General features: G+C 47.9%; 1 protein-coding gene across 2 annotated transcripts in view; it reads left to right on the top strand.

The window, feature by feature from the left end:
* Positions 1 to 24957, top strand: part of FAM117A (family with sequence similarity 117 member A) — a 42556-nt gene that overhangs the window by 11050 nt on the left and 6549 nt on the right. The window contains exons 2-5 of one of the 2 annotated variants that reach the window (XM_055321545.1): positions 13356 to 13525; positions 21653 to 21748; positions 23649 to 23759; positions 24232 to 24366. In XM_055321545.1, the coding sequence (XP_055177520.1) occupies positions 13356 to 13525; positions 21653 to 21748; positions 23649 to 23759; positions 24232 to 24366 (512 nt within the window). The remainder of the gene's footprint in view (positions 1 to 13355; positions 13526 to 21652; positions 21749 to 23648; positions 23760 to 24231; positions 24367 to 24957) is intronic. The other variant, XM_055321549.1, reaches the window with a different exon arrangement.

Here is a 24957-nt window from a genome sequence, read left to right as displayed (position 1 = left end):
CAAGGGAGGACATTTGTGTGGTTTGGTGCAGCATGTCTGACCAAGTGGACAGGAATTACAACTCTGTACACAAATTGGGGGCTCACTGTCCATCAGTGAGAACCTACTGACCACAGGGCCCACAGGAGAGGTACATCTGATCATCTTAGGGAGCCAGGTGGAGGGAGAGGTTCAGACGCTGCTGTTTGCTTCCTGGCTCCTCTAACACCAAACCACATACTCTACATCCCTCTGTGCTCCTTGAAGGCACTAGAATCATTCCTGACTGTTTTGCTTACTGATTATTTCCTGTATTCTCCTTCCACCCCCAGCAGCTTCCAGAATTAGGATAAGTGAATGAGATATACTCCACTTCATAACATTGAACAGTTTTGAAAATCTTTAGTTTTAGCATGTGTCCTTTATCCGCAGTGCCTCCTGGCAGCCACCCTAGAGCCATGAGATTGAGGTTAAGTTGGCATCAAAAGATTTTTTTTTCATGGATTCCAGCCAGTTATGGTGAAATAGACCTGTGAACATTTACTATATTACTACCCCAGCTTATATATACTTAGATTGCTGGTCTTTAGGCAGTTATAGTTATCCCCACTATTCTCTGATTCTTCTTGGCTCTGTCCTACCCCAAAATAAGTGCTGGGTGAATGACATCCCTGGTCAGAACAAGATGTAGGAGGATGAGGAAAGGCTGCCGCCCGCCCCGATTCCTGTTGGGTTGTGTGCAGCATGGAGGTGTGCAAATGGCCAAAGGGTCTCCTTAAGACAGCAGTAATTGGGCCTTTGTGTTTCAATTCTTAGATGTATAGATAGGATATCTTGGTAATTAACATCCCAAACTATTTTCCTGGATCAAATTCTCCTTTATTTCAGGAAGCTAAGCCTTTTCTTTGCCTGACTTATAAAAGAAGATACTAGACCTTGATTCTTTTTTTTTTTATTTTTTTATTTTATTTATTTATAGTCACACAGAGAGAGAGAGAGAGAGGCAGAGACACAGGCAGAGGGAGAAGCAGGCCCCATGCACTGGGAGCCCGACGTGGGATTCGATCCCGGGTCTCCAGGATCGCGCCCTGGGCCAAAGGCAGGCGCCAAACCGCTGCGCCACCCAGGGATCCCTAGACCTTGATTCTAAGAGCAGACACAAAGCTCTTCGGGGGTGGGGTGGGGGTGGTGGTTGATCACCAGTGCTGTGTGTTGCCCTGTCCATCTCTGCCTCTGGAAGCACATGTAGCGAGGTGACCTGACAAGTGTCCTTCTGCTCTGAAGTCATCAGTGGTCTCGGGCATACACTGATGGTAGAGAAAATCTTCCCAATATTATACCTTTCAAGGCTGTTTCTGGAGGGGCCATCTGATCTTGCTTTTCAGACTAGGTTTACCCTGGAGGCACTGCCTAACCTTTGAGCCTCCCTAGGAGATCCGAACAACTGGCAAGACAAAAGCTGCAGCACAGGGGTTGCCTTGGAATGTTGCCCAGCACACTTTGGGGTTTTTCCACCGGTAGGGCAACAACCTGGGAATTTGCCTGGGACTTGGGGTCAGGCTGGATTAGGTCTAAGATGTCAGAGTCCAGGGGGGGAACCACTGGGTGGGATATAGTAGACTCTTGGGTATCTCCCCTTTGCAGCTGGGGAGACACAGTAGAACTTGCAGAAGGAGATGGAGGTAACCAGAGAAGACTTTCTGCAAGTGGGACAGTGTGGTCCATGCAGTTTTGTGAGGCTGCCAGGGACGGGCAGAGTGACCCTAGTAGGATTTCAGACCCTGAAGGCAAAGCAAATCCTGTGACCGGAACTTCCTGAATAATTGAGCAATTGCTTCTTAGGAGCCCCCCTCCCCACTCTTCAGCCCCAAGCAAAATGAGCCTGACAGGTTCCAACCTAGTGAGGTGTAGCCAGTGAGCAAACCTGCCCTCTGAGCTCTGATGTTGGCTTGCCTCATCATGTGATCAGACTTTCTGCCTGTGGCTAGCCACAGGTAAATTGAGTGCTGTTTATACCCTCTTGCTTGGTCTGGGAGCCCGGAGCACAGCTGTCTGATCAGGCTAGGTAAGGCAAATCTCCCTTTGAATGTGCACCTCCCCCGCTTCCCCCTTAACTTATCTCGCCCCAGATAATAGCATGGGCTCTGAGCTTTCCATTTAGCTGAATTGGTCAGTGCCATCTCTTATTTACCCTTTAATAGTTGGGGAATTCTAGAACTAGTCAGGCTCAGACTCCTCTGCTGTACTTCCCTGCCTTCCAGAGAGAGGGGGGCGCTGGGGGGAACTACTGAGATGTCTGGGGACATGTAATTCTCTCTTCTCAGAGCTGTTCAGGGGCAGACTCCATAGTCTTCCTCCTCCAACTGTGATGAGCAAGGTCTTCCTTTCACCAAGCTGGACTCTTTCCTATTCTTACTCAAGTCTGTTGACTTCCCTTCATTTTTGCATCCACATAGAAGAAGACTGATAAATTCTAAATCTTTTTGCCATTCCCTGGGACCTACCTACCTTCCTGTCAGCCATTTTTATCCTCCCATAAGATCTCCCTGGTTTCAATGTTCCCATGGAGGAGCAATAATGGCAGATCGATGCCCAGCACTAACATTGCTGGGCATAGCCGAGGTTCTGTCCAATTCCAGCTGTGTTTCTGGACCAGTAGGAGCCCCTTCATTCTGCCCACAGTCTTGGCCTTGCTCCTGGGATGATGTGACCTTTCTTAATTTAACATTGCCTCCTTCACTCAGTATCTTTATTCTACTTTGTATGATTTACATCTTTCAATTCCTTGCTACAGATTAAGCCTCATTCAGTGTTTCGTTTCTTCTTGCCCACCTTCCCGTTCCCCAAATTAGAAGTCCAGAGCAGTGACCCAATTGAATTTGACTACAGCCTGCCAAGATGGAAATGCTGAAGGGTTTAGATCCTTGCTGAGGAGTGAATTGAATTTCCGTTTTCCCAAATTAAGCCAGTTCTTCCCCTCCTCCCCGACTTTATTTTGGAAGAATTTCAAACCTACAGAAAAGTTATAAGCACAATGTTCACCCACTTATCTTTCACCTAGACTCACTGAAAATTTTTTGCTACAATTGTCAAATCTCTCTTCTCTCCTGTGTATTACATCTGTGTGTCTAGATTTATATGTACATCTGTATGTGTTTGTTTTGAACTGTCTGAAAATAAGTTGTAAATATGACACATTTTGCCCTTAACTTCAGTGGTATCTCCTGAGAATAAGGTGATTCTTCTATGTAATCACGATATCATTATTACCCTTAAAGAGATTATCTATAATCCTGTATATTTAGTATCCAGTCCATTTTCAAATTTCACCTCTGATTGCTCTTCTTCTTTTTCTTTCTTTCTTTTTTTTTTTTTTTTTTTTTAATTCTTTAAGTAATCTCTACACCCAACATGGGGCTGGAACTTACAACCTTGAAATCAAGAGTCCCATGCTCTACCAATTGAGTCAGCCAGGTGCCCCTTGTTTTGTCTTTGGGCCAGAATCCAGTCAAGATTCTTATTTGGTAAAAAAAAAAAAAAAAAAAAGAAAAAAGAAAAAAATTCTTACTTGTTTTTTTAAAGAGTTTATCTAGAATTCCTCTCCCACTCATGTTTTTGGTTTTTGGTTTTGAGTGACTTTGAAAAATGTGGACCAGTTCTGCCTTCTAGTTATCTCACATTCTGGATTTTTTCTGTTTTTTTCATGGTGGCAATGAACTTGTTCCTCTATCCTCTCTATTTCCTGCAAATGGAAAGTTAGGCCCTAGAGCCTGATTTGATTCAGGTAAAACACTTTTAGCAAAAACATTTCATGGGTGAAGTTGTATACTTTATATCACTTTAGGAGGCATATAAGGTCAGAGCATCCATTACTAGTAATGGCTAAATGATCACTTGAGGTGGTGGCCACCAGACTCCCCACTGTAAAAATACATTATTCTTTTAATAAGTGGTTTATGGGGTAGTACTTTGGCATTAGTTAAATATTCTGTTCCCCACAATATTTCTTCCATCGGTTTGGCACCCACTAATGACTCTTCTAAGAGTCATTACTTTGGGAGTTTCATAAAGCTAATTCTGAATGAACACTTATGGATGTGAGTATGGACATGAGAAGCTCAAAGGAGATATAAAAATATTTTTCTTTTGGTTTTTGAAATCATCGGTGTGGGGGGAAAGCAACAAAATGGGGTCAAATTCTGTCAAAGACTAGGTATTTTGTATGAGTTGGTATTGATATTAAATTGAGTAGTAGTTGCTTACCCTGGCAGTTTGCTTCAGGTCAGGGGAAGGCAGGTTGGCTGGAGCTAAAAATAAGTCCTAATTGGTTCACAAAGCAGAAATTATTTTGATTGGAAGTTCTTCATAATTCTGTTCCTATTTCCTTTTCTTTCTTTCAGACAGTTTCTGCTCTCCTTACTAGAAAAGTAATCTCTCATTTTTCATTTGTCTTCTCACCCTTGACCCACCCAAGATACCCAGTGAGTAAAACAGTGTTCCTGAGATCCAGGTATGATCACCCTGGTTCCTAGCAAGGGAAAAAAGTAGAACCCTTCCAACCTGTGGACTAGTTCCTGAACCAAAGCAGCCAGGCAGTCAAGACAGTTGAATCTGATGATGGAACACAGGGATCCAGGTCTTCTGGGGAGAAAAGATCTGCATCTCAGTTTCCTCTGTGACACTGGAGAAATCAGTTCACCTCACCTGTGACCCGCCCCCACGCTCCCCCGCCCAGAAGCTCTGCATCCTTTTCCATAGATGAGTTCACGAGAGTATAGGGTGCACACCTTCAGAGCAGAAATCGGCAAGTTTCAATCACAGATGCGCTCTCACAGGGTTCATTATAGATGAACCTCCTCTATCTCTGGTTCTTCCTCTCCCTCACTTATCTTACAAGACTACCTGAGAGATGACTTGGATGTCATGATTTCTTCTTGACTTGATAGGAATCAAATTGTTGTAAGAAGTGAAGATATAGAAGGGTTTATGCCTGTCCTCTGAGTTTATGGGCCACCCAGAGATTTGTCACTCCCAAATAACCATGGATGGGGATTTTTTTTTTTTTTTTTTTTTAAAGAAGAAGAGGGCAAGGCTATGTGCTATTTATGCTATTCTTGCAGAGGCCAAGTGGATCCCAAAGGAAAAAGCATGCTCCAATCACTAACTGCTAGTATTTTGTTTTGCTTTAAGAATGTTGAAATCCTACAGAAGTCTTCAGAGAATTCAGATAAAAGGTGAAAAGTTCACACCACTTCCTTTTCTTCTAACTGCAGCTTCTTGAGAATCGAACAACCGTCTAAATAACTGGTGTCTACGCTATTTAAATACACATACACACACGCACGCACACACTCACACTTGGGATCACCCTTTTTCCTCGCTGATACAAAGACGGTATTCCTTATTTTTTTCCCCTGCAGTGACCTCTCTAGATGGGTTTCTCCTGGCACTTCTTTCCAGCTTCCCATAGATGTGATCTGCGTGCTGGGAAGTCAGACACATAGCCAGAAAGAAATATTTTCATGTGAGCTGCACACTTAACCGTGGAATTAGTAATTAACAGAGGGCCTGGCCAAGTAGTTTTTTCATGCATATACAAATATCATCACTTCTCCCTTTAGATATGCCTCCTTGGTAAGGGAAATGTGATGCTACTCTTCTTTCCTTCTTTCTTTTTCAATCTAGTTTCTGTAGCTTCTTCTCCCCATTGTGGCTGAAATGAGCTGCTTGCTTGGTATTGGGTTTTAAGCCCCAGCTTTATTCTTCCTGCCAGGATGGATGGGTTCTCCTTGGGCTTTCCAAGGAGGGCTTCTAACTCTTGTACAGTCATATTGGGAATTTCAGTTTGACCACAATTTCCCTCCAAAACCCACACACATCCCTGAGTTAAGCAGTTTAGCGGCACTAGGCCACAGGTTGCTCAGAAGACTGCCTGCAGTGTTTAATCCCAACTCGCATACCGAAATGGAAAAAGAATCCCTATAAAGCTGCTGGAGGGGAACTTCCCCGACTTAACTGCCAGTCTGTTATTGGGGAACTGTTTAGAAATTCTGGTTCCCTGGTTTACTTTGCTCCTCTCCAGATTAGCATACTCCTCTCCTTCCCCACCCCCAGCAAAAGCGCTGTATCACAGCTGGTGGGGGGTGGGGGACAGGGCAGGACCTGCTCCCCTGATGGCCAGCCAGTCTGTGTGCCCTGCCTCACCTTCCTAGCCTGCCTCACCCCTGCCTACTCCTCTTTCTGAAGGAGGATCAGTGATGGAAATAAGCAGATTGTAGAAAAATGTGTCTAATATCTCATTTTATTAAAAAGACACATACATGCATGCACGCGGAGAGATCAGGAAGGATGTGGATAGGTGGCAATCTCTGAGCCGGGGACCAGCACAGTTTTTATTTTTCAGTTTTTGCTCATCTGCATTTTCATGTTTCCTCTAAAAAGGTACAGCTTCTGCTATATTAAGCTATCTGTCTTTAAGAGGAGCAGTGAGAAGACTAGGGCTAATAATGCTTCAAAGCCCAACAACGTGAGAAAGTGTCTCATAGCTCATTTGTTAGACCAGCTAGTTGTTGAGTTTGGGCCACATGTATGATCTCATCGGCTGTCCTTCTGCCTTCTGCAGTCCTTCTTGGGTATTTTGGGATCACTGGGCCTTGTGTTAATGGAGGGTGGGGAGAATAGCCTTGTCTCACTCCCCAGGCTTCTCCTACATTGCTTCAAAGGTAGTAATGTGAGTGAAGCAGCTCCCCCTAGATGCCCAGCTGGGACCCTTTGGCCAGCCACTGGTTTCTCCTTGTGAGCTGCCAAACCTCCACCCCACACTATCTGGCCAAATTGAGAAAGGCAGCCACAAAAGCCTCACTTCCTGCATCATCTACTGCCTTCCCCTGACCCCCTCTTGCTCTTCTTCTAAGTGCTGTCATCCTTCTCCTTTGGGTTCCCAGGGTGGGGGGTTGCTGGTGTGGTCAGGCCTGAGCTGATTTCTAGCCAAGGAGAGGAGGGAGCTGCGGAGACAGTTTGGTGGTCCTTCTGAAGAGGCATTGGCTGGGGGGACCCCCAGGGGCTGTGCCTAGTAGCCTGGCCCTTAGGGATTATAGCAGCCTTGTGCACTTCACCCTTGTCGGTAGCTGCGTGCACTCCTCCCATATCACCGGTGCTCGTAGACTGGCTCATCATAGGCGCTCAAAATCTGCCCACTGAAGGAATTAGTCAGTATATGGTGGTGCACCAGGCCCCTCTTGGCTGTTCTCAGTCCAATGTCTTGTCTGCTCTCTGCTTTCTGCCCTCTGGTCTAACCCTTCAGTGCTCAGACACCTGACTACTGGCGCTCTCCACTCAGAGCCCCTGTCCTCGAAGCCATACAAATGCAGCAGTTGGGAAACAGAACCAAGTGTCTCTGGAAGATAGCACCTAAGGCTTCTTATCTCCGGTGTGTGCTGTTTTGTTTTGTTTTTTCCATTTGCTGTTGCCCAAGAACCCAAGCATCCGCCACTGCTCAGCTGCATGGTGAAATGGCCTGGCCCTGTGCCAGGATGCTTCGCCAGGTGGTTGGGCTGTGGAGGCTGCTGCATGCGATGGGCCGATAATACCCCACTGCACTGTAAACAGGACACTCCACCCTCCTGCAGGCACCCAGCCGGTGCCCCGGCAGCCTGCTGCTTTGTCATGACCCGTCATGATATGGGCGTCCCTTCTCAGATAGGGGAGCCGATTGTCCTCTTGCCCTCCCCCTGTTTCCCAAATCTGAGAGGGTACTTTCCAGAAATGAAACAGTTCAGCTTCCAACCACAAGCAACCGTTGTAACTTCTCAATGCTTCTTCTTTGACCATAATCACACAATGGCAGGGCACAACCCAATCCCCAGATCTTTCCAGTGTATCCATGAGGGATGAGCCCATGAGGCTCCTATTTTGACTATATTGGCTTGTGAGATTTCTTCGGGACGTTCCCAACTGAGCAAGGGCTCCATGGGCAGCATAGCACATACAAGCAGCCTCTCCATTTCCTCAAGGTGGTGTCCATGCTGGCTTAGTCACTAGGCAAGGCTTTGACACTCTATAAAGAAATGTGGGATAAGGAAGGGATAGTGTGGTCGGGACTCATTCTGTGTGTCTTTTCTGGGCTATCTTCTTTTTCTAGGCTCTTTTACCCCCACATTCTATCCTTAAGAATTGTGGAGGAGGGAGGGATTAAGTGACATTAACTGGTTCAACCTAATCAGTCTAATGAAGACTTTAAAGCAGTTTTGCATCTCACCTTCTGTTCTTAAGAGCACTCCTAGGAAGTAATGTAGGCTGGGATTGAGCCTGCCAGATGAGAGAGTAGGCCCAGGGAGGTTGGGTGTTATTGACTGCTATAGCATCAGGAGAAAGGTAGAGCCTTGGTCAGAACTGGGTCCCTCACATCTGAGCCTCTTCTGGATATTGGGGAGCCACGCCGCTCCAGCCTGTTGCCCCTTTGAGGATGGTATAACACCCATCACTGTCTGATTCTAGCTTTGGTTTGTGTTGTATTTGGGGGGAACTTGACACACTGGTTTAGCCCTTCATCAGTTTCAGCACCCAAATTAGCAGGAGCTCACCAAACCATTTAGGGCCAGGTTTTTTAAATAAGTGGTAAGTTTTCTTTACTTATCAAAATCTAATTTTTCAAAAAGTGCTCCCCTTCCTATTTTCTGGATGAGAAGGAAAACACAGCATTTTACTCTCTTCAGTGGTGTCAGGACATGCCAAGAATTGGGGGTTGGGGAGGGGAAGTGGGGACTTGCTGAGTCTCTGAGACAGAAGGTGGTTCTGTCACCATGTAACTGGTAGGAACTGTGCCAGTGATAGGATGTGGTCACCCTAGAAATAAGGCTGAGGCCGAGCTGTCTCCTAAAAGGAAAAGAAACGGAGTCAAGGCCTCCAATTTGACCTCAAGGCAGTGAGATCCTCACAGATCTGGCAGAGAGGAGGGCATGCGTGGCCACTGGTTCTGGATTGGGTTGCTCAGTGTCTCTCCATTCCTATCTGTTCCCTCTATCTATCTTATCTATCTTTTCTTTTCTTTTCTCTTTTCTTCTTTCTTTCTTTTTCTTTCTTTCTTCTTTCTTTTCCTTCCTTCCTTCCTTCCTTCCTTCCTTCCTTCCTTCCTTCCTTCCTTCCTTTCGTGATTTTTTTTTTTTTTTTTGTATATGGAGAGCAAGTCAGGACCCATGATGCCCTCAGAGTCTTTGTGAATCACTTTGGTCAAAGGTAGCCAGAAAGCACGTAGAGTTGACCAGGGTGGGTGGGTGGATTCTCGCAACAAATTCCAGGATTCTAGGTCCTCCCTTTGCCCGGGAGTACTGGGAGTACGATCCCATCTCTGATTACTGCCTTTGAGATTGGATTTCTACTGTAGCTTGTGAGTGGGGTAGGATATGAGGGGTAATGTGAACTTATCGAATGGGTGTGGTTTAAATTGTCCCTGGGAGATAGTAGAATCCCAAGGTTTCAAAGACTTCAAAAAAACCCAAACCAACCAACCCGAGAAACAGAAAGTCAGTATAGACATCTGGGCAATGCCTGCCATCAGAAGACTCCCTTCCCTGAAAAGAAACTAAAAGTCCTTTCTGCAGGTGTCTAGGCAGTTGTCCCTGCAACCTCAGAGGGTGTTCCTGATGCCAAGGGCCTGGAAGCCCACGTGGGGTGATTGAGGAGGAAGGAGGCTTGGGTTTAGGCATAGGACCACATCGTACCTCATGGGCAACTGAGTCCAGTCTGAGGTAGTCTCTCCCTGGGCCTTGGTTCCCTAATAGTCCCCCCAAGCCCCTTTCAGGGCTGACCAGAGAGTAAAGACTCACATGAAAAGACTGTGGAGATGGGGCAAAACTTGAAAGCTCTATATAAATACCGGAGAGCCCTTGTGGTCTCAGTGAAAGAAAAATCTCAAGGAGGCTTTTGCAGCAGCTTCTGCTGAGGGGCTCAGGAGGCTGTTCTCAGAGATCCCCTTTCCTTGCTGCTTTCCCTGCCCAGGAGTCTTGGCCCTCTTTCACACAGTGATGAAGCAGCTATCAGGATCACCTTGTTCTGGCCTTTAAGCCAACCTCTTGCTCATCTGCTTCCCACCTGCCTCTCTGCTGTTCTGTTATATAATCCTGTAAACTTGTTTTCTGGGGCTACCACCTGCCTCATCCCTGGGTTCTCATGTATGGTTTTGGAGGACCATAGGGCAGCAGTGTTGTGTCTGACCTGCCTGCCAGCATGCATCAAAACCTCCCCAAAATACCTGGATTGTCACCTTTTGGTCTCAAACCCAGGATAGGAAAAAGAGTGGTTGGTTGACATGCTAGTGTGGGAGATGAAGTTGGGGCTTGAGCCCAGCATGCCTATCACTGACTTACTGGGTGACAAGATACGGAGGAGAAGAGAGAGGTCAGACCTTCCTGAGTCAGAGAAAGGAAGAGACAGGCAGCCCTGGGGGCTTTACTCATGGGGAGTGGGTTGAGCATGGATGTACAAGGCAGACAAACTGAATCCATGATATAATTAGAGCAGTTGTTCCCTTAAGTAACAGTTTTTGATTTTACACGAAAACTCAGGTGTCTGCCAATCGCCAGCCCAATGTTTCATCACTGTATGGAGGTATAAAGATAAGTTAGAGACAATCTTTGGCTGCAGGTTGTTTATTACCTAGGAGTTAAAATACCCATAATCCAAGAGGGTGCTAAGTACTAGAAGAGTACAGAATGCTGAGGAAAATCAGAAAATTCTGAGATATTCCTTCCAGAAAATCCAGAAGGCTTTGTGGAGGTGGAGGCAGTTAGGCTGTCCCTGACCCACAGGGCAGATTTCGACCCTGGGCACCTGTGCAAAACCTTAGAGGAAGGAAGTCACAGGACATAGGTAGGAAATGATGCATAGTACAGCTTGTTCAGGGCATAGAGACCTTGAAGAGGAATGAAATGTACAGGAAAGGTAAGTGGGACCAGAACCGTAGGCCTTTGACTATTGTCTTTAAAAATGAGCCTTTGAAGAGTTTTAACAGAAATGTTAAGATCTTTTAAAAGGATGTCTTGCAGATCAATATATACTGTTTGGAAAAGTGTTTATGGTATAAGGTGAAAACATATTGGAAAACAATTTGTATAGTATGATATCATTTTTTATTTTAAAGCGCATACACAGCAGCAGTCTGGCTGACAAAGATATATCTCCTAATCAGTGATTATCTCTGGATGTCAAGATTTGAGGTTTATCTTTGTTTATATATTTCCTGACTTTTCTGCAATTCACACTTACTACTTTTGTAATATATCATTTTTCTTTTGTTTCAAATGAGCACATATGATAGCTGAGGGAGAGGACTCGGAAAGATGCTGAATTAGATAAAAACAGACTGAAAGTTATCCATGCAGTAACATTTGTGATACCTAGATTGTGGGCAGGAAGACCCCTCAAATGCCCAATATATGGGAGCAGCTAAGTAAACGACTATATCAACCAAGTGGAACGTTATGTAGTTATTGGAAATAACAAATGTGTAGATTGTTGAGACTTGGAAATGGGTCTATGAAATGGATAGAACAAAGCAGAACATAATATACATTTCACATTGATTATAACTATGTCAAAATGTGTGTAAATATGTAAATGGACTTGGAGGATATACATAGTGTGGTTAGCATCTCTTTTTCTTTTTTTTAAAAGATTTATTTATTCATGAGACACAGAGAGAGAGAGACAGACAGACAGACAGACAGACAGAGACACAGGCAGAGGGAGAAGCAGGCTCCATGCAGGGAGCCCGATGTGGGACTCCATCCCGGGTCTCTGGGATTAGGCCCTGGGCCAAAGGCGGTGCTAAACCACTGAGCCACCCAGGCTGCCCAGCATCTCTTTTTCTATTATGGTAGATGCTTACCATAAGATTTACCATTTAACCATTTTAAGTTCATATATTCAGTGGCATTAAATACATTCACAATACTGTGCAACCATCACCACCATCCATTTCCAGAATATTAACATTATGCCAAGCAGAAACTCTGCCCATAAATAATACCTCCCCATTCCCTTCACCCCCTAAGTCCCTGGTAACCTCTATTCTACTTCCTGTCCATATGAGTTTGCTTCATAGAAGTAGAATCATATACTATTTGTCCTTCTGTGTCTGCTTTATTTCACTTAGCATAATGTTTTGAAGTTGTGTAGAATGTATCAGAATTCCATCCCCTTTTGAGACTAATGAGCCATTGCTCAATGTATATACCACATTTGGTTTATCCATTCATTTGTTGACAGACATTTGGTTGCTTCCACTTTTCAGTTGTGAATAGCACTGCTATGAACCTGAGTGTGCAAATATCTCTTCAAGACCCTGCTTTCAATTCTTTTGTATATTTATCTACCAGGGCAACTGCTGGCTTGCATGGTAATCTTATGTTTAACTTTTTTGAGAAACTGCCAACCTGTTGGTGTCTTTTTAATATAAAACTCTTCAAGTTTATTTATACCTACGATCCCCAGCTCCTTTCACTGTGCTTAATGCACACATGAATTATCAAGGGATTACTACAGATGTGAAAATGTTTCTGCTCTGTTTAAAGGAAAGAGCCTTTATAGATCTTAAGATAGAATGTTTTGAATGTGGCCGTGGAAAACTGGGTCAACCCAGATGATTGAAACTTACAGATGATTCCAGAACCTTTACATTTTATCAACAGTTTCGATTTTTACCTTCTTCCAAAAAAGCTTTAACCAAGGTAAAAATTAAATGGATGGATTTATAATTGCTTTATTTTTGTCCTGTATAGCCAGGAGTCAGAGACAGAGGAGGGAACCCAAAGACTGATTTTCCTAAGCTGGATTCCTCTATCCCGGATGGTTGAAAGGAGTTCTATTGTTCTCTTTGTCTCAGTCACCTAGGTTCCCTGAGCTAACCAGTCTTGAAGGAAATATGAAGAGTTCTTCAGTTAATTGAGTTGAATTTGTGCAGTGCTTAGGAGCCCTGCAGTGGGTGCCGGAGAGAGGCAGGCCAGGGGATAAAAGATTGCCACTTAGAGTTTCCTCATTAATGATGGGAAACGGTCCTGTTCTCAGGAACTAGTCTGAGACTTAGGAATTCAGGGCTCATAGTCCATTAGGAACAGGAAAAAGAAGGCATATATAAAATAATCCCTTGTCCAAAGTAAAATGATGTAAATTGTTTCCAGTGATAAAGACCAGCTGGTTAAATCAGGACAGCTCTGGTCAGACTATATCTGCTTTATGGGCCACTTTAATCTTTTAGGAGGGAGGTGGATACAAGTGAAGACGTGGCTGTCAGGTGAGGCTTTCTTAGGAGAGAGAAGGTTGTTACCACGTCTCCTTCCTCCATGCTGATGTCAAGGTTTGCGGGCTGTGCTCTCTTCCAGCCAGCGTCCCATGCTCCGTGGCCCCAGAAAAGTCAGTGTGTAGGCCTCAGCCACCCCAAGTCCGACGTACATTCTCCCTGGACACCATCCTCAGCTCCTACCTTCTGGGCCAGTGGCCACGAGATGCCGATGGGGCCTTCACCTGCTGTACCAATGACAAGGCCACCCAGGTAATGACGCGCTCTCCTAATGGGTTAAGGATGGGGGGAAGGGGGCTGGCTGAGGAGGCCTTTGGTCTATTTACCAACTCTTAGTCACTGAAATGATCTGTCCTGAGTTTTGGCTGTACATCTTCGCCATGTGGCTTTTCAGCATCTGATATTTACTGGCTTGGTTTTCTCTGTAAACTTACGTGAAAATGAGTTTGCATTCCACCTGGCTAGTGGAAGAGAGAACTCAATCTGGGCTTTCCAGTCTGGCTTTGAGTATTTGTGTGTGGGTAAGCAAGAGTTGACTTTGGAATCTATTCTAGGTTTTCAAAAATGAGATTTACCTTTCTAAAATTAAGCAGGCCAACATTGAACCAAGTTTGCATTCCCCAGACAACTGGAAGAAGGGGCCAGAAAGTGTGTCGAGCCAGGAGAGATCCCACTGGAGCAGTAGGAGTGGAAAGCTCTCAGATAATGAAGACTTGAGCCCTAGCCAGCAGCCCATGGGAGTCTGGTGGGCTCATTTGAGTCCTTTGGAGCCCAGGACTTGTCTGTCAGTATTTTCTTTCCTGGCAGTCTTCTCAGTAAGAATCCTAAACTTGGACGGAATCTCCGCAGATCACCTGGCCCACTGGTTGGTTTTTGAATAAGATAGTGTTCACCTGAGCAAGCAGTCATCTTCCGTGTGAAATTATACAAAGATATTTGTTCCTTTTTTTTTTTTTAAGATTTATTTATTTATTTGGAAGAGAGAGAAAGTGTGAGAGTGTGTGCACAGGGTGGGGGGTGGGTAGTGGGGGAAAGAGCTGAGCTGAACACAGAGCCTGACATGGGGCTCAACCTCACAACCCAGAGATCATGACTTGAGCCAAAATGAAGAGTCTGGCGCTCAATGACTGAGCTACCCAGGCGCTACTATCCAAATATATTTCTTAGTCTCACTCAGAACTTCAACGTTCTTAGCAGTTGTTAAGAGTCAAATATTTTCCATTTTGATAGATTTAAACCCATTCCTGTTCACCTTCAGAACAAATGAGTTGTTCTCAGGAAAGAGGAAACAAGGTAGCAAGAACACCAGCTCAGAAGCAGGCCCCATCCTGGGGGGTCCTGGGCACGTTGGCTCTTCCTTTGCCAGCCAGGGGCAGGTGGCCACTCTGCTTGCTCACAGGTGGGGTGATGGCCAAGTGTGAAAGTGTTTTGTGCACTTCTGTCCCCCTACCTCCTCTTCTGTGCACATCAAGTTGGTCCCTTTCTTTGATTTATTTTCTTTAACAAGATCTATTTTCAAATGTTGCTAGTGAATGTCTGAATGCCCAGTACTGTTCTCGGCATGTTGGAATGAAGAATAAGGAAATGAGAACAAGATTTGGCCTCTACAGGTCTGGATGCCAGTTCCATGAAGGCCAGTGAACAGACAGCCAAGGGATGAGATGGGGCCAAATGTTTGGCACAGTTTAGAGGAGAGGAATTCTCACGGGAATGCCCCACCTTGAACCAACAAGAATTTGCTGCAGCTAAGATCAGTGGCCCTCTTTAGATCTACAAACAGAATTTGAAGGGAGGACACACTCCAGTGGTGAACAGCGGGGGCCGCCTCCTTGGAGCTCTAGGCGCTTCTGTTCCCTGCATCCTTTGCAAAGGCTGAGTAAGATGACTTATGCTTTGCCCTCCCAGGCCTGGAGTGCACACCGCCTTCTCTTTGGAAAGGAGTGTTTAATTCCAATAATGTACCAAATCGAAGAGGACTTCCAGGAGGACAGGACTCGAGGCTACTTCCGGGATACAACCTCATGGGTGCAACCCCTTTTACCAGGTGCAGGCTTCCCACCTCTCCCTGTTTCTGTCACTTCCGGCCACTAACCTTCTAGGAAGCCTCTACCCCACTCCTTGGAGAGTGTTCTCTTTGTCAGCTCGAGGGGGGGTTGGCCTCAGATGTTCCCTGGCTAGATTTAGAGGCATAGGCTCTAGGCTATGTGTTTTTGCTTGGGCTCCAGCTGCAGGCCAGATCTTTTATATAACAAGTCTGGGCTTCTTGCCACAGCAAGGCAGAGGTCAGCGATGCGCCTCCGTGGGTCTGGCAAGGCCATGCTGTGCAGCTTTCCTCTTTTCCCGGGATGGGCTCCAGCCCTCGAGGAACTCTTAGCAACCTGTCAATATTGTGGCTGCAGTCAAGAGGTGAGAGAATTCTGATCAACGTAGGCATCCAAACCAAAATATGCACTTTGCCCATCTTTCATTCCTGGCCTGCTGGGAACTCTCTGCTTCTAGATTTTGGGTTTCCATTCAAATTCCTGCTCGAGCCCCCCTGGCCTGGCACAAGCTATGTCCTTCAACTCTGGCATTACACCAGAAAGACCTGAGGCTCCCCTGACATCTCCCGAAGTAATTGGTGTTCCTTCTCTACAGAGCATGGGCATATCCCCAGAAAGGACTAGAAATGAGGGAGGGCTTTTCCTGGGGAGATACAAGGGAGCTTGGACAGGGTAGAGGGAAGGTGGGGAGGCAGGATTTACCAAAGCCCTTGAAAGCTTTAATGTCGTTAGAAAATAGATTGCTGCCAGCACCTTTTCGTTATTTCTCTGAGCCCTGCGGCTGCCCTCTGCCCCTTCTCTTCCTGAAACACCAGCACTTCTACTGTGTCTGGCAGGCAGACCCTCACTTCTGCCCTCTGATTTGCCCCCCACCCCAGAGCCAGCAGCTAGAGTGTGTGTGCCTGGAGACCACATCAGTCTTGGCATTCCCAGGGACATGCCTTGTAGTGAGGGCAGCAGCCCTGTTCGGCTGAGCAGCTCACCTCTCTGAACCTCCTAGAGGAAACAAGAACCTGGGCAGCAAGCACAGAGTACCTGCCTATTTAGATAGCCAAGCATACTGCATTCTTGAATCTTCTTTGCAGGGTGGTTACCCAAGTATGGGGGGGACGGGAGAAAGAGAGGTAGATGGGTTTTTGGGGGGAATGGTTGTTCTGTGAAGTCATGCATGTTCTGAGCCAGGAAGAGCAATGGGGGATTGCAGACCAGGTTTTCTAGAGATAAGCTTTGTGAGCCCAAGGAAGAGCTTGGGTACAATGGGAGTGGGGCACAGAGTGGCCACCCAGGGAGGACTGGCAAGGCTCCTGTATGCAATCACCATCATATGGAGGAGGTTCATTGTGTCTTAGAGGATTTTGTCAGGATTCTCCAAACTAATCTGAGTATGTTTTTCCCTTTCTGGACTACTGTCTTCCCAGGTCAGCTGGTAAACCAGAGCTGGCCACCAAGTGCTCTAGGCTGGCACTCCCAGTGGCTGGGCCAGGGCGGGCAATGGCGGCACATGCCCATGGTTGTGGTCACTGCCTCCCTTCTTGCTGTGTGAGGCACTAGGATCTCTGTGCGCTCTCCTGGAGGGAAGAAGTGGTCTCACCGCAGCTGGAATGACTGTTTGAGCAAAGTTCCCCCGTTGGTCTCATCCTTTAGACAGATGGGTCCTGGGGCACCTGCTCTGCCTGGCCCCCTGTTCTGCTCATCCCAGCCCTGCTTCCTCTACATGCTCCAGGTGAGCAGTGGAAGCCTCTATGATAGACCTTTTTTTTTTTTTCCTTCTAGGCTTGATTTAGTCTGTGGGAGGAGAAAAATAGCTTAAGTCCTTAACAAATCTCAGGGAGTGTCTTGTAGGCCAGAGGCAGAGGCAGCATACTTTGGGAAGACTTCCCTTTCTATGACTTTTCCCTACTGTGTTTTCTTTCCTTTCATTACTCTTTTTCCCAAGCCAGCGCCTCGGCATTTGGTAATGACACACAATTCAGTCTGCCCATCACGGGCTTTCTTTGTGGGTGTGGGGGCCTGGGCATGGTGCCTATTTTCCAAACTGGCGAGCGGGACCAGTTGTTCAGCATATGGTTTGACAGCAGCACAGAATATTTGAGAATGGGTCCGTGATGGAAAATCTGAGGGTTATGTAGTCACTGTAGGGCCAGGGATGGTGTGGCCTTGGCCACCTGCAGCCAGAGTTCTTGGCATGGGCCAGCAGACCACCCTCAAAGAGCCTTTTCCTGCCTGTGTTTCACCAGAGTCCCCAGGGGGCTGATTCCCTGCCGAATTTCACTTCAATGCATAGTTACTGAGCATCTCTACCAGGCCAGGCACCACACTGTTCTCTGTCCCTTCTTAGATATATGGGCTTGTCCTCCCAGGGCCCAGCTGGCTCTGCCAAGGTACCTGGAGATGGCACAGCTGGGACTCCTGCCTTGGAATCCAGGTAGAAACTGAGTTGAGGTGGCGTCAGAGAAACAGGTTCCAATTCAGAGGGTTTTCAGCTCCATCCCATCCTTGCCTTGTCCTGTCAGGCTGTTCTTTGGAAAGCTGCCCTCCACCCCCATCCCCAGTTATCCTTCCACATGTTGCTCTGGTTGCTCAGAAGCCCAGGCAAGGCTTCCTTAGTTGGACCCACACGCAGTTTTACATAATCCGAGCATCATCTACACAGTTGGCTGATGTCACTTATGGCTAGAAAGTGGCCCTGCTTCTCCCTCAGCTGCTCCCCTTGGGCCAGAGTGTTAAAATAAATCTGTTCCAGTGCATGAATCCCTTTGACAAACAATGATGTTTTGGTCCTCTGAGCTCAAGCTCCACTCTGCTTCATCTGGAATGATTCCTTCCATTGTTGGCCTGTAGCATGGTTTGACCCTTGTGCCAGAAAGGGGCACTCTTTGAAGGGTGACCTTCCTTAGCTGTGATCTTGGCCCCCAAGGTGCCAAGGTGTGCCCCAGGGTGACCTTGGCCCAGACCTCTGTGATGAGACCCAGAGAAGTGGCCTGTCTACCCAGATGTGCTGAAACTAAGCAGCAGGGCCTGGTCCCCACTCTTGACACCTCCAAGTCAGTGGGAGGGGCCAATGCCCACACTTGTGCATGGGCTTGCTTTCCAGATACTCAAAACCAGTCTTTAAACGGCTTCAAACACAGGATGACCTACTGTATTCGGTTCCTAGGGCTGCTATAACAGATTACCTCAAACTTAGTGGCTTAAAACAACAAAACTTTATTCTCTCACAGTTCTGGAGGCCAGAAGTCGAATTCTATTTCACTGAGCCAGGATCAAGGTGTTGGCAGGCCTGCATGCTCTGGAGGCTCTCTGGGAGATCCATTCCTTGCATCTTCCAGCTTCTGTAGCTGCCAGTGTCCCTTGGCTTGCGGCCACATCACTCCAGTGTCTGCCTTTGTGGTCACATCACCTTATCTTTCTCCATGTGTGTTTAATTGCCCTTTGTCTCTCTTATAAGGACACTTGTAATGGCCCATTTTATTTGAATAACCCAGGATAATATTCCCATCTCAAGATCTGTAACTTAAACACATCTGTAAAAACTTTACCATAGGAAGTAATTGGTTTCAGGAATTGGGACCTGGTATCTCTGAGGGCCATTTTTCAGGCTGTCACACCTACTTGACCTCATCTTCTACTGCTTTGCCTCTCGGTTGCTCTGCTCCAGCCACACTGGCCTCCGTATCATTCTGAAACAAACCAAGCTTGCTCCTGCCTCAGGGCCTTTGCACTTGCTGTTCCCTCCATCTAGATCACTCTCACCTCAGATATCCGCGTGGCTCACACCCACATCCTCTTCACATTTTCCTTCAGATGTTACTTTTTCATTGAGGATATCCTTGACATTTAAAATCATGTTCTCCCTCTCCATGTTCCTATCTTCTCTCATTGCTGTGTTTTTCTCTTAGTACTTATAACTGTTTAAACTCTGTCCCCAACTAGAACATAAACTCAAAGGGTACAAGGATTTTTGTTGTTTTGTGAATTGCTGTGTCCCCCGCACCTGGAACGGTACCTGACACACAGTATGCATTCAGTAACTATATATTGAGTGTGTGGATGATATATACTCTGAGCCCATCTGTACGGAGGAGACGTGGAGCAAAGGAGCAGTCAGTACGGGGTAGACAAGTTAGGAGGGCTCGCTGAGGGGAAGGCTGGGAAGAGTTGGTAGGGCAGGCCCTCTCAGTTGGAGAGGCCAGGCTTGGAGGTCCAGGGTAAGGGGAGAAAGGAGGCAGAGCTAGGTTTGCCTGGGTGGGATGAGTGCCCAGTACAAAGGGCCCATGGAATGGAAGGTAAGATGGCAATATCCCTGACCAGGGAGTGGCTGGGTGTTGAGGCAAAGTGATGGCCTTAGCAACATAGTTTACACCGAGGCAGCAGTAGTTGCTGGAAGATGTGGGTGAGCAGAGAGCAGTGGAGTAAAACGGACCAAGAGAAATGATCCCAGTTTGGCAGGAATTTTCACATCTTTTCTAAACTCCAGTGCCAGCCCCCATTTCTCCTTCCACCCCCTCACACATTTCGAAAGGAAGGAGGTAGTTGAAGATTCTATAAGAGATGTTAGTAGAACTGTTGGCAGCCTGGATGGGGCTGTTGTGAGTGCAGTACCTTCCCGGTGGAAGGGAAATGGGCATCGCCACCTAGGCCTGTGCCATCTCTCCTCTGTGGCCTCTGCCACCTTCCAGGGACAGCAGGCTTGCGTGGTGCCCAGGTTTGCTGAGCAGAGCTAGTGATCTGTAGGGTTGGCTGTGGAGCCTTGGGAGGGGAGGCACGTTTGTGGGTCTGCTGGGCTGAGGAGGCTCTGGGAGGGGGGACCTCCTCCTCACTCTGTAGTATGTGCAGCGTCTCCCCTGAGGCTCTGTCTGCCAAAACCCCAGTTTGGGGGAGACGCGGGCATTTGGAAGTAGACTAGCTGCTTGGCTGCCATCTACTGTCACAGGCAGCTTTACCTTGAGGGCTTGGGCTGCAGCCCTCTTCCTGAAGGAGGAGGGGTGTGGAGGCCAGAGCCCTGGCTGGTCTTCCCTGCGGGGCTAGCATAGGGGAAGGAAGGTGGGGCAGCTGTCTCACCCTGGTTGTGTCGCATGGTCCGGGAAAGGTCCTGGTTCAGCAGCTGGGAGAAGGGAGAGCCAGGGAGACTCAGCCCCCTGTGGCCCCTCCGTACAGCTGTCACACAGGGCAGTCTGCCTCCCACCCCGAGGCTCTTCACAGCTGTTGGGTGGTGAGTGGTTGGTTTTTTTTTCCCCCCTCTATCCTCCCCCTTTTCTGTTTGCAACAACCTCTCGGGGGAGGTCAGCAGATCTGTTGGAGGAGACGGTTCCCAGGCCCTCATGGTTTGGCAGCTCATGCAAAGAAGTTAGAGCTGGTTTCTCTGGAGCATTCCCCCTTGGGCCCCTCCCTTGGAATAGAAGTAGGGGTGTTGGTGGTGGGAAGTGATCTAGTTGTCCTCTGCCTCATGCTTTTTAAGCCAACAGTTTCCTCCCTCAGGTTGGGGCACAGGAAGTGGGTTACACCTCCCCCTGCCTCATTCTTGGGTCCTTGGCCTTTGATACAGCTGGTGGGTGGGTGGTGGGGTGGGACGTGGCCAATCTGAGAGGTCTGTTCTCACGAAGGGCAGCACAGGGCTCAGGAGAAGGAGCTGTGATAAACCTGAGAGGGGTCAGGGTAAGGGTCAGGGCTGAGTTCAGGATTCTGGCTTCCTCCTTGCTGAGAATGTACCCTCCTGTGCATATTCAGGAGGACTTTGGGGCGCCCAACATTCACTCTGTGTGCAGGGAAAAATTGTGAAAAGGAGCTCGAGACCCGGCACTACATGGAAGTCTCCTGATTCGGTTGAAGATGGAGGACGGGGGACCTCTACTGACATTTTTCCTGTTTTACCAAGTAATGATTGCTAAATGGAGTCCTGTCTAGTAACTTGTTTTTCATTACACTCCCAGGAACCTGAACCTGTGCTGGACCCATAAAGGGTCCAAGAATCGAGGATGCCAGTGGTTCCCTGAGCCTGTGTTCTTTTGGAGCTGGTTGGGAAAGACGGGGAGTGGGGGGTAGAACTTGCCCAATGGTGGGGCACCTGGAATAGCTGGGGCCCTAATCCATATGCAAAAGTCGTAAGACAGTAAAGAGCAAGTTAGCCTTGTTGGCTCATCAGGGAATGCTTCCTGGAGGACGTGGATCCTGCAGGTGGAGAAGCCTCAAAGGATAAAAGAGGTGGGCAGTGTTTAGGAGGCAGATGACAAGACGACAGAGAAGGCTTCAAAGAGCCATCACTTCTGTCTGGAAGTGGCTGCTTCCCCAGAGCCCGACTGGGAAGCCACTCTGTCTCACGGGGTTTCTCTCCCTGCAGACCCCCCTGTCCTGGCAAGAGCTTGAAGGTGACCGGGCCAGCTCCTGTACACACAAGCGATCAGCATCCTGGGGCAGCACAGACCACCGAAAAGAGGTAACTGCTCCCTCTGACTCCCTGGCCATGGTAGCTGCCTCCTGTCCACACGCAGCACCATGGATGCGTCTGCTCCAGAGTGGCCTCACATCTCCGATCTCACTTGCCTGGATCTAGCCTTTTCCTAGTGAGATAGCTCCTTTGAAGCTGCCTATCAGCATCCTGGTGGCTGGACTTAGGAGTCCTGGCCCTTCTGCCAGCAGGCAGGGGCTTTGCCAGTGACTGCTGGTGCCCTCCGCAGCCAAGTGCAGAATGGGAGCCACCACTGTTCTCGCTTTACTTTGAGGTTCTATCCAGATAAGCCATCCCGAGGGTGGAGAAAGATCGTGAGTTTCTAGGAACCGAAAGCCCCCAACCTCACATCCTACTTAACTACGCAAACAGCCTTGTTTTTAAAAGAAGGGAAAAATAGTTGTGGGTTCCCAAATGCTTTTCCCTGGCCCTTCCCCTCTCTCAGGAGGACTCTAGTCACTAAGGTAGAGTAAAGAGAAGCACAGACTGGGATTCCCGGGCCAGGTGGCAGCCCCTGAGGGCCGACTCGCTGGAAGTCATCTCAGGCCCCTCTTGGTTGCAAGAACAGAGTGAAAATGAGAAAGGAATGCTCTACAAATTAAAAACTAGTGGAAAATATGAAGTATGTAACGTTGGTAATTATCAGAGTAAGCAGATTATTTATACTAAATGTGGAATCCTGGTGTGAATGGTGCCTGAGAGCAAATCTAGAAACACTTTCTTCTTGGCAATGGTCATAACTTGTATGGCTATGGGCAGCAAATCTATTCTCTGAAGTCCTATTTAATTTGGGTCCATGTTTATTTTTTTAAGGATTTTATTTATTAGAGAGAGAGAGAGAGGGAGGGAGGGAGAGTGCACAAGCAAGGAGCAGAGGCAGAGGGAAAAGCAGACTTCCTGCCAAGCAGGGAGCCCAACATGGGACTCCATCCCAGGACCTGAGATCATGACCTGAGCCAAAGGCAGTCGCTTGCCCAGTTGAGCCACCCAGGCGCCCCTGGGCCCATATTTATTTATTTATTTATTTTTATTATTTTTATTTATTTATGATAGTCACAGAGAGAGAGAGAGAGAGGCAGAGACACAGGCAGAGGGAGAAGCAGGCTCCATGCATCGGGAGCCCGACGTGGGATTCGATCCCCGGTCGCCAGGATCGCGCCCTGGGCCAAAGGCAGGCGCTAAACCACTGCGCCACCCAGGGATCCCCTGGGCCCATATTTAAATAGATCTGCATCTCCTGAGCATTTGCCAGCTGAGGACAAGTAGGTGCAGAATTATAGATGTGACAGGGATAATAGCACAGCCTATTGATTATAATATATAATTGTTACAAGATCTGGAAGTCAGGACAAAATCTGATATTCCTCCTTGAGAGTCTGCTCCTTGCTCAGCTCAGTCTACTTTAAAATGGTGGTGGGGCGGGGGGATCCTTCCATCCTTCCTGGTTCCAGGGCCTTTGAGATAGCTGTGAATGTACTTTGAAGAGTGAATTCAAAAACATCATTTCCTATTTCTATTAATAGAGTAGTAGTCCACGACTTTGGAATCCGTGAAAGACAAAAATGGGTTCGGCATTGCATATTTTGAAGTTTTTGGAAACTGATCCATCTGATTCATTTTTCCAACTGATCTATGAACTACATGATCATTCAGAGACACCACATATCTAGTTAGTAAGGTCTCCAGCTTGCCCGATGAACGTATCATCAGTTCTGAATTTACCAAGGTTTCTTGAGAAATTTTCCATCTTCCTTTTATGCATTTTCATGGGCCTTGGGCAGGAGCCACGCCTGGAAGGAGGGATCCTGTGCCCTTTAGCTTTGCTTCACCTGCTTCTTCCTCTTTCTCCCTACCCCCCCCCCCCCGCCCCCGATCTCTGGGCTGCTAGATTACCAAGTTGAAGCAACAACTGCAGAGGACAAAGCTGAGCCGCAGTGGGAAAGAGAAGGAGCGGGGCTCCCCACTCCAAGGGGACCATGCAGTACGCGGAGCACTGAGGGTATGTTTCTGCCCCCTCCCCAGGCCGCTCCCCTTGTTGTCACTGGTGGTGGTCCTCATGTGGGCAGGTTCTCTCGGGGCTTCCTGCTGCTGACTGAGCTGGCCACGCTGCACACCCTGTGGCCCCATGGCTGCCCAGGTGGCTTGGGCGCAACCTCAGGCTTGCTGGGTGAGGCTGGAAGGGCTCCTTGTCCTCGCAAATGGCTCTCCCCTCAACCCCTGCACCCCTCTCCGATTGAGTGGCAGTGAGCCTGCAGACTCTAAAAGCCCCTCAGGACCTCTCAAAGTGCTGACTTCCAGAGAAAAGCCCACTGAGCTTTCCCATTGCAGTCTGTCTCTGTCCCCAGATCCCCCTTTACTCGCTTGGTTCTGCTGTGTAGACAGGACATGACTCCCTGTTCAGAACTAGTCACTGGATGGGGCTTTGGGGAGGTGGGGGGGGTCTGTGATCGCTCCATCTACCTCCTCCTCAGGCGTCCCCTCCCAGCTTTCCCTCAGGGTCACCTGTCCTGCGGCTCAGCCCCTGCCTGCACCGGAGCTTGGAAGGGCTTAACCAAGAGCTGGAGGAGGTGTTTGTGAAGGAGCAGGGTGACGAGGAGCTGTTGCGGGTGAGTGGGGGCATGCTTTCACTGTGTAACAGCAGAGTCGGGGTGCGGGCCAGTGGGACTCTTGCTTTCTGGGGGCTCCACGCTGCAGCCATGTCCTTGGTGCAGGGCAGACCCCAGCCTGCATGAGGAACACAGATCGAGTTTGTTAGATTCACATGGACTCAGCCAGCAGAGCCAGCAGTAGGGCCAGGGACATGCTTTTGTGGTGCTGAGTGGAAAGAGAGGGAGCCATGCTGGGTGGAGGGAAGGCTCCCCAGCTAGAAGGAAGGGGCTTCGCATCACTCTTCTGCCAAGGCAATGGCTCCCTGCTCCCTGTGTCCTCATCCCCATTGCCCTCACTGGCCTCAGTTGTCAGTGTCACACTTCTTCCCCCATGTCCACCTAGTGACCTGCATTTATTCTTCATGCCCAGTTGCCCCTGTGCATCCTCCCCCAACCCCCAGCCACCCCCTACCAGGCACAATTATTTGCTATGTTTTCTGCAGTCTCAGGCACATTTTTATACTGACACAGTATAATCGGAGAATGCCAGTTGGACAGTATTTATATAATTCTAATGGGCACACTCCTTAGTTTATGAGTTACTTGCTA

Source organism: Nyctereutes procyonoides, unplaced genomic scaffold (assembly GCF_905146905.1).
Source record: "Nyctereutes procyonoides isolate TBG_1078 unplaced genomic scaffold, NYPRO_anot_genome, whole genome shotgun sequence".
In the NCBI taxonomy this organism is placed as follows: domain Eukaryota; kingdom Metazoa; phylum Chordata; class Mammalia; order Carnivora; family Canidae; genus Nyctereutes; species Nyctereutes procyonoides.
The sequence above is the reverse complement of the archived record's forward strand: the minus strand, read 5'-3'. Positions and strand labels throughout refer to the sequence as shown.